The sequence below is a fragment of the Mobula birostris genome, chromosome 6, assembly GCF_030028105.1.
Source record: "Mobula birostris isolate sMobBir1 chromosome 6, sMobBir1.hap1, whole genome shotgun sequence".
Lineage (NCBI taxonomy): Eukaryota > Metazoa > Chordata > Chondrichthyes > Myliobatiformes > Myliobatidae > Mobula > Mobula birostris.
In genome coordinates, this window is record NC_092375.1 from 82,530,894 (window position 1) to 82,540,975 (window position 10,082).

A 10,082-nucleotide genomic window follows, 5' to 3' on the forward strand; every position below is an offset into this window, starting at 1 on the left:
CCCAATTGAAAGTCCCCATACTAGTGTAAAATTATACACTTGATTCACTTTAGAAATTCCTCCCCTTCAGAGCCTTTCATATTAAAGCAGCCCCATTTAATATTGAGGAGTTTGAAATACCTGGCTATTGTTCCCAAATATTTTGACAATTCTCTGTGATTTGCCTTCATCTATCTAGTGCTGAGTGTTTGGACATCGATACTATTGACCCCAGTCATCGCTTTCTTTCAGTTTCAACAGTTATTTCAATGCCGAATTTTCACAGATGAGACGCAGTTGAGGGTTAACCTGAAGTCCAAAATGAAAACCCAGTTGTTTGGTAAAATATAGTTTTAAGCAATGTGTAAGGCAGATGTGGGAAGAGATGCAGGATCCAACTGTAATCTGAGACAACAGCTTCTTACAAAGGCCTTAGTAACTGGCACAAAATGTGCATTGATTTTTCTTCTCTGTCTTATAATTAATCTCAAAACTGCACAACAGAAACTGCATTTGTAAGCATGGCAACAAACAACAGGAATTCTGCAGATGCTGGAAATTCAAGCAACACACATCAAAGTTGCTGGTGAACGCAGCAGGCCAGGCAGCATCTGTAGGAAGAGGTGCAGTCGACGTTTCAGGCCGAGACCCTTCATCAGGACTAACTGAAGGAAGAGTGAGTAAGGGATTTGAAAGTTGGAGGGGGAGGGGGAGATCCAAAATGATAGGAGAAGACAGGAGGGGGAGGGATAGAGCCAAGAGCTGGACAGGTGATAGGCAAAAGGGGATACGAGAGGATCATGGGACAGGAGGTCCGGGAAGAAAGACGGGGGGGGGGGACCCAGAGGATGGGCAAGAGGTATATTCAGAGGGACAGAGGGAGAAAAAGGAGAGTGAGAGAAAGAATGTGTGCATAAAAATAAGTAACAGATGGGGTACGAGGGGGAGGTGGGGCCTTAGCGGAAGTTAGAGAAGTCGATGTTCATACCATCAGGTTGGAGGCTACCCAGACGGAATATAAGGTGTTGTTCCTCCAACCTGAGTGTGGCTCAGGTTGTGAGCCTCCTCTACTGTAAAGATGAAGCCACACTCAGGTTGGAGGAACAACACCTTATATTCCGTCTGGGTAGCCTCCAACCTGATGGCATGAACATCGACTTCTCTAACTTCCGTTAATTCCCCACCTCCCCTTTGTAACCCATCTGTCCCTCTGAATATACCTCTTGCCCATCCTCTGGGTCCCCCCCCCCCCCCCGGTCTTTCTTCCCGGACCTCCTGTCCCATGATCCTCTCGTATCCCCTTTTGCCTATCACCTGTCCAGCTCTTGGCTCTATCCCTCCCCCTCCTGTCTTCTCCTATCCCCCGTCCCCCTCCAACTTTCAAATCCCTTACTCACTCTTCCTTCAGTTAGTCCTGATGAAGGGTCTTGGCCTGAAACGTCGACTACACCTCTTCCTAGAGATGCTGCCTGGCCTGCTGCGTTCAGCAGCAACTTTGATGTGTGTTGCTTGTAAGCATGGCTACAGTTTTATTGCATTAAACTTAAAGCCAAGAAATTAAACAAGAGATATTCGGATGGTTAATGGATGCTTAACCAGGGATAGTCGGTGGAGGTGAATCAGTGGAATTTGTTGCCACAGGCAGCCGGGGAGGCCAAGTCATTGGGTATATTTAAGGCGAGGTTGATAGATTCTTGATTAGTCAGGGCATGAAGAGATATGGGGAGAAGGTAGGAGATTGGGGCTGAGAGGAAAATGGATGAAATGGCAGAGCAGACTTGATGGGCCAAATGGCCTAATTCTCCTATGTCTTGTGGTCTTAAACAGCAGCAGGACTGGTCAATGTGTTTCAGTACAACCTTTAATGTCACAAAGCACTTGGCATCAGTGTAATCATACTCGGATGGACCCTTGAGACGTGTAAGATGAGTGACCTGGAGCTTAGAAGAGACCATTTCGGAAGAGGAAAGTGGAGTTTATAGAGTATCTGACGTTAGGACTAAGTAATTAAAGACATCACAGGTGCTGGGGGTGGTGGGGGGGGGAAGAAAGGGAATCGTCTGTTGAGAAGAGGTGCACAGATGATGGGGTAGTGTGGATTAGAGGGAAAGAGGAGGGTGAGATAAGTGATGGAGGAGGGAGAGATAAGGGATGGAGGAAGGTGAGTCAAGGGATGGAGGAAGGTGAATCGAGGGATGGGGAGGATGAGACGAGGGATGGGAAGGGTGAGACGAGGGGTGGAGGAAGATGAATCGAGGGATGGTGAGGGTGAGACAAGGGATGGGGAGGGAGAGACGAGGGTTGGGAGAAGGTGAGATGAGGGGGATGGGGAAGGTTAGGTGAGGGATGGAGGAAGGTTAGGTAAGGGATGTAGGAAGGTGAGACCAGGGTTAGGTATAAACATAATGCTGATTGTTGTAAATTGGGCACAGAGCCAGTGTGGGCCAGTAAACACAAGGGCGATGAGAGACGGGAATCCGAGAATCTGCATGTGATGCAAATCTGAAAGAAAAGTAGAAAATGATGGAAACACTCAGCAGGTCAGGCAGCATCAGTGGGGAGAGAACATTAACCAAATGACTCTTTCCCTAAACACCGCCCAACCTGCAGAGTGTTTTCTGCTGTCATCATGTAGGGTAAAGAGACATGGTGTGAGCAGAAATTGTGAAACAGAGATTGAATAAAATAGATGGTGGAAGATGAATAGTCAATCAAACAAGATTGGAGGAGTTAATCCTGGAGGTTATTAATATGGATGAGGTTTACAGTGATGGAAAAAAAGAGGCAGGAGATATCAAAGGATAAGTCGTCATGTATAACAGATGGATTTCATTGTAACTCCGATCAACAGCAGCATATGGACAGAACATGTCTTACAGGATATACCTATAGCTGCGAAATAACTACCACCCTGGATTAGACCAAGCCACATGAGCTTAATAGAAAAAGAAGCAAGCAGTAAATGAATAAATCCTTTCACTTATTTGATTGTTCATGAAATTTAAAGTCTGCTGCTTATGAAACTAAAAATTCCAATTCGGAGACATTAATAAGTTGCTGAGTGCCAGCATTTCCTCCCAAAACTGAACTGTACATGGTGTCCAGATGTACACCACGTCTGATCCTGCTGACAGAGAGAAGGGCACATCTGGTTGGGTCTCTCTCAGTGATTTATTTTCTTGGGAAATTATTTGTGAGCCACCTTTCCTGCAATTTAGCCAGCTGAGCCGGTTGTGTGGTTTTTGACTATCAACGGATTGCTCTGAAATGAGAAGTGTGCTCTCAATACGCATTTACATAACATCATTAATGTAATACGGCTCCCAGGTGCTTCTCCATGCTTTATCAGACCACGCAAGGAGATATTAAGACGGCTTGGCCACGAAGGTAGTCTTTAAGGAAGAATGAGAGAGAGGAGAGAGAGCAGCTTAAACAGGGTACTTGGGAATGAATGACAACTGAATGTACAGCCAACATGAGTTGTGCAATTAAAATCATTGTGCAGGAGGGTAAAGCTTTTCCTCTTCCCCTTCCCTCTTCTTCTATTCCCCATTCAAGCCTCTCACCTTATCCCCTCATCTGCCTATCACCTCCCCCTGTGCCCCTCCTTCTTCCATGATCCACTCCCCCTCTCCTGTCAGATTCCTTCTTCTCCTGACCATTACCTTTCCCAGCCACCGGACTTCACCAATCACCTTCCAGCTTATCCTCCTTCCCCTTCCCCCACTTTTTTACTCTGGCACCTTCCCCGTTCCTTTCCAGTCCTGATGAAGGGTCTCGGCCCGAAACGTTGACAGTCTGTTCATTTTCATCAGTGCTGCCTCCTGCAGCATCGTGGGTGTGTTGTTCTGAAAGTGAGGATGTGCAATGTTCTGGAGGATTGTAATGGTGAAGGAGGTTAGAAAGCAAAAGAGCAGTGAGGGCACAAAGGGAACTGAAAGCAGAATGAAAACTTCTGGATTTGAGGGGATCAGGACCTGGAATCAAAGGAGTTCAGGGAACAGAGGATGATGGGTGCATGGAGCTTGGCATGGGCTAGGAGATGGCAGAGGGACTTAGAGAAGCTCAAGGGTGCAAAGACTAGTGGTTGGGCCAAGTAGAAATGGGCTGCTTTGTCAGTATGTATTAATGTGGAAACTTCCTGCTGAGTTTCTGCACCAGAGTGATGGAGCTCCAATGGGCTCAGTTTGCAAGCTGAAGACTATTAGGTGAGAAAATTGTCTCTTCTTTATCGTGCAACGTGCATCTCCCAGTGCCTCACTTCCAACTTAATTGCAGCACTCCTTCAGCACAGATCAACAGTTAACAACAACTGACGGGGGTCAGCTTTAATAACTTATGAATAGTGCCCAGCAATTGCCTAAGAGCTTTTGAGGAAATGCAAAAGGCGAGGAATTATGCATGATTTACTAAGTTTGGAGGAGGATGAGTCAATATTAAGCTCCAAGCAAAGTTGCCGACTGTCAATTTCCAAAGAAAGCCTTTAGTTAGAGTAAGGAAGCTTGGTGTGAGGTTGGAGCATTAATTTTGGACGAGTTCCATTGATATTGCTAACTCCTCTCTGCTTAGGCAAATTTGGCTAGATGACTTAGAGGTGGGGTATGTTATTGTTGGAGCAAAGCCTTATTATTCCCGCTGGGTGTGGAGACTATTCATTACCCTGAACTGAAGTGATTTGTGCTTTCCTTTTGTGTGCAGTTTGGATAGATGAATGTTTTTTAATTATTTCCCCCACCACCAGCACCCCACCCATCCCCAATCTCTCTGAGAATGTTGCTCACCACGTGCAACACATCGTAACTATCAGGGACATGAAGGCTCACCCCTTGAAGATGAAATATTTTGCTGTGGCAGCCCATACTGAAAAAGAGTGAAGCTTGTTTAAAGTGGGGTTTGCTAAAGACACAGCAACCTTTGAACCCAGCACTGTGAAAACCACCCAGGTTATGTCAGAGGTCAGATGCCATAGCAACCAGGGCAAGCTGCACTAAGGTTCGCAATTTTGCTTCTTCCTCTGTGAATGAAGGAAAGACACTAAACAGGCCCAGAAACACAGGAATATGGCAATGGGTCTATACTATTTGGCCACCAATAACCGTGGCAACCACGTCTTTTACTGGGCCCATGGATCTGGAAGACCTCATTTACATATTTTTGGATCACAAAGTCAGTTTGTAGGTGACTAGTTTTGTCCATCTGCTTTTTATTAATTTGCTGTAGTGTAGATTTTAATGTTAGTTTTCATCTGGGGCATCTGACAGGGGATTCAGCAAGGAGCGTAAATGAGAAGTAAAACTGACTTCAATGATAATGATGACTTGGACCTTGTTCAAAGTAAAGGGAGAGTGTTCCAGAAATGTCATCAATACAACATATTTGTCAGCTTTAAATTTTTTAAACCCAGTTTATAGGTAATCAAGCATCGTACATTCAGTAGGGACGTGCATTTTTAAAAATCTGATGATACATCTACTTGTTCAAGCATTCAAAGAATAACTTAAAGTTGCCGCACAAATCTTTCACATTGGCCTCATCCCCACAGGCTCCTGCCATCGGAGGGGTTGCAGACAAGACAGCTGACTGAGGTTGTTCAGAAAGTCTCAGGCAGGAGGGTAGAGAGAAGGAGAGGCGGAGAGAATAGAATCATAAGGGGAAGTGGGTGGTGGATGATTAGGAGAAAGGAATTAGTAGGCACAGCTCAGGTAGAAGGGTATGGTGAGTGGGAGAGCAAACCCAGCAAACAAGCAAATTCCATCTTACCAGTCTCCTGAATAACAGTGCTAAAATTGCAGTCAGTGAGTGTTTTGTTAAATGGATTTTGACACATCCACCATAAAAATAGCTTCACTGTCTCTGCATAGGCCGATTGGATCACTAGGAGGTGAAAGGAATGTCGTGAGGAGTAACACAAGGAGGGGGTACTACAGGGAGCAGGTATCCTGAGCAGAGTATCACAAAGAGACAGTCTCTCAGGGGAAATGGCTTCACAGGGGGAGAGAGTATTTTGGGAGGAGAGGAGCACTGCAGGGAAGGGAATCACAAGGAAGGACTATCACGGGGAGAGTGTGCCGCAGAGAAAGAAAATATTGCCAGGCGGGCATATCACAGGGAGACAAATTGTTAGCGCAGAGAAAGCAATTAAGAAGCCAAATGGTCTTCGGTGCAAGTGGATTCAGGTACAGGAGCAAAGATGTCTAGCCACAATTGTTCTGGGTGTCTCGAAACAACACCTGCAATATCGTGGGCAGTTTCCCCCTTTTCTAGGAAATAATATACTTGCCATGGAGGGAGTGGGGCAATAGTTCATCAGGCTGATTCCAGAGACGGCAGGACTGTTGTGTGAAGAGATATCTGGGAAAGACATTTAGCACTGAGATGGAGAAATTCCTGTGGAACATGTGGAATTCTCTATCACAGAAGACACTGGAGGCCAAGCCACAGAATGTATTTGAGAAGGAGGTGAATAGATTTCTAGACAAAAACATTAAGGGCTTTGGGGAGAGAAGGGGAACACATAAGGGTCTGTGGAAATATATAGAATATGATTTTGACATACAGCAGTGGCTGTGGTCACAGTAAATATTAGATCAGGTTTAAAGTGCCAGATGTCCCTTGCCTGCTCTTGTTTTCAGGGTTTCTCTGCTTGTTAAATTTTGCAAGTATAAGCAGTTCAGTTGATTCCATGAAGTTATTTCCTTTAAAGATGACACAGTGAAGTATATTTTTCCGTGACCACGCTTCAGAACTGAGTGTGCGACATGATGTGACTGAAGACTGCTGTTTCCGTGCACTGGTTCAGTTCAGATCTGCTGCTTTAAGGTGTGCTTTCTGCTGATTCTCGCTCATTCTGATTGCTGACACAGATATATGATACACATTTACATAAACTAGCAGCATCTGCAGAGAATGTTAGTCCAGATTGATAATGATTTATTGATCTAAAAGGTCAGAATTGAAATATTAACTTGGTTTCTCCCTCTCCAAATGCTGCCTGACCTTCAGAGTAACCCAGCATATTCTGTTTTTACTTCAGAATATCAAATTACCGCAATATTTTTCTGGTGTCTAAGCCTTGACTTTGCCTTGGAGTGGGTGTAGGGAGGGCAAGGGAATGATTAAATCCCAGGTCTGATCTATAGGATCCATGAGTCTGTGAGAGTCAAAAATGCTTTGCTGTTACCAAGGCAGAAATGGTCAATAGGATTCTGCCCCAAATAGTTTGAAATCTGACAGCATTTATGAAGCTTTGGTTAGTTTCCTCTGTTTTCTTTTAGATATGCAGAAATCCAATCCTATTTTTCAGCCATTGTGATTTAGCACCAAACTTATTGATCCATAGATGTCTTTGAGAAATTGATGGTGTTAACACTGCACTAAAGGAAACATGTTTACCTATTTACAGGTGAATGCAACAAGGCAGGAAAGCAAACTTACAGAGGAATGTGACCAGCTGATTGAAATCATTCAACAACGAAGACAAGTCATTAGCACACAAATCAAGGAGGGCAAGGTAAGAGCCAGATCATGACTAATGATTAGGAACAGGTGTAGATCTCAAAGCACTTTGAGTCTGATCTGTCATTCATTGGGATCATGGCTGATCTTCTACCTCGGTCCCAACTTCCAGCATTTCTCCATCTCTTGATTGCACTAATGCTCAGAAAACATTAATCCCAGGGCACTGCATGAATACCGCAACTCAGCATCCACAACTATCTAGGATAGGGAATTTCAGGTGTTTACCACCTATTGAATGAAGAAATCTCTCCTTCTTTCAATCTTAAATGAACTGTTGTTCATTCTCAAACTGTGTCTCTTAGTCCTAAGCTCCTCAGCCAGTTGAAACCCAGCCTGTAAAGCCCTTTAAGAATTTGGTGAGTTTTGATCAGACCTCTTATTCTTCTGAACTTTAGTGAATACAGTACCTGTTTATTCTATTCACTCCTCATAGCAGACCTGCTATCCCTGGAACCAGTCTCATAATTCTCAGAACCAGAATCAGGTTTCTTATCACTGACTTATGTCATGAAATATCTACTTTTGTGACAGCGGTACAGAGCAAGGCATGAAAAATATTAGCATAATTTACAATAAATAAATAAGCAAGCAAACAAACAAGTGAATGAATGGTTACTACAAAAGAGGAATAGTGACCAGTGTTGATGGTTTCATCGACAGTCCAGAAATCTGAAGGTGGAGGGGAAGTTGCTGTTTCTAAACTGTTGAGTGTGCATCTTCAGGCTCCTGTACTTCCTCCCTGGTGGTAGCCATGAGAAGAGGGAATGTCCTGTGTGGTGAGGGTCCTTAATGGTGGATGGCACCTTCTTGAAGCGTTTCCTTTTGAAGGCGTCCTCGTTGGCAGAGAGCCTTGCACCTGTGGTGGACCTGGGTTGATTAACAACCCACTGGAGCACCTTTCAGTCCTGTTCATTAGGAACCTCCATGCTAGGTGGTGGTGCAACCTGTCGGGATGGTCTCCACAAGACACCCACAGAAGTTTGCTAGAGTCTTCAGTGACTTGCCTAATGAACTGTAGACACTGCATGCCTTCTTCACGATTTCATCATTGTGTAGGTCCCGGGGTATATCCTCTGAGATGTTGATGCTCAGGAATTTGAAACTGCTGACCCCGCAATGAGAACTGGTGTGTGTTCTCCCTTAATGGAGTCCGCAATTAATTCCTTGATCTCGTTGACGTTGAGTGCAAGGTTCTTGTTGCGACACCATTCAACCAGTTTTTCGCCCCTATATGCCTCCTTGTCACCGTCTGAGGGTCTGCCAATAACTGGTGCCATAAACAAGTTTATGGACGGCACTTGAGCTGTGCCTAGCCACTTAGTCATAAGTGTAGAGAGAGTAGAGCAGTGGGCTAAGCACTCATCCTCGAGGTGTGCCTGTGTTGATTGTCACAATCAGATGCTATTACTGATCTGCACTGACTATGGTCACTCGATGAGGAAGCCAGGAATTCAGTTGGAGAGGCCCAGGCTTTGAAGCTTGTTGATCAGCATGGATGGAATGATGGTGATGGAGTGGGAGGTCCTCAGTGGATGAGAGCACTGGTACACAGGTGGAAACACCACATATCCAAAGAGTATAGGGAGAAGCAGGCCGACTGAGGGTGCCCAGTACCAAGTGGGAGGAAACCGTTGGGTAGCCCCCTCCTGTAACTTTGTGTGGGTCAGCAGCCTAGGCTGGGACCTCAGACGTTCTCACTGCCACTGGCACTCAGCAGACTGACAACAGGAAACAAGTTGTAGGTTCACTAACCTAAGCCTAATCAGTGGAAAGCAATATGATAATGTAGTACAAGAGCAGATCCCTCAGCAAGAAGTGAAAGCTTGGGGCTGATGTTTACAGTATATGCAGGAAGACAGTGTATCTGAGGTTCTGATGAGTGCACAGGTCCGACCACTCAGATTGATAATTCAGTAATTATTTACCATATGTGGCTACTATGGGTGGATGATTTCCTGATATTGATGAATTAGAGGGTGAAAGGTTAAGATGATTATTAGAGCAGAGGTTGTTCAGCTGCTGTTTGATTAAGGCCGATGCATATCTCAGCTCCATCTCCCCATCATTACTCCAAATCCAGCAAATTCCTTACCCAGCAAAGGCAGACACAAAAATTACATATGATACACAGCCTTTTTAGGGGAGGGGCTGTTTCAGATTAGCACTTCCCGTTCTGGCTGGAATGAAGTAGAATATACCTCCAGATGCTGGATGGGGCGTTCGATGAGCTTGCTATGCAGAATGTGGAAAGCAGGTTTCTGAGGGGCAACTTCAGCTTTTCCCAGATGTGAAAGATTTGTGCAGCTGACTTTCCAGGCTAAAGGCTATTTGGGGAGACAGAAAGTGAACCACAGTGGACCAATCACTTTGCTGAAATCACTCGGATGCACTGACACACGAGCCAGGCACATTTTCTTCGCCACGGGTAATAAGTTTTGAGCTGGGCTCCTCTCAGAATCTTTAATCAATGCCATCAAATTATTATTATTCTGTCAGCAGGCTAATGAGGGATTTCCTGAACTTGCACCTTGGAACTGAGTTCACATAGTTCCCTGCTGCAACACCTCCCTCCCTGCCCGTGGTTC

At 45.0% G+C, this 10,082-nt stretch overlaps 1 protein-coding gene across 5 annotated transcripts in view; it reads left to right on the plus strand.

Annotated features, from left to right (window-relative positions):
• Positions 1-10,082, plus strand: part of LOC140199144 (E3 ubiquitin-protein ligase Midline-1) — a 406,538-nt gene that overhangs the window by 356,805 nt on the left and 39,651 nt on the right. For all 5 annotated transcript variants that reach the window (XM_072260743.1, XM_072260742.1, XM_072260741.1 and 2 more), the window contains exon 4: positions 7,382-7,489. In XM_072260743.1, the coding sequence (XP_072116844.1) occupies positions 7,382-7,489 (108 nt within the window). The remainder of the gene's footprint in view (positions 1-7,381; positions 7,490-10,082) is intronic.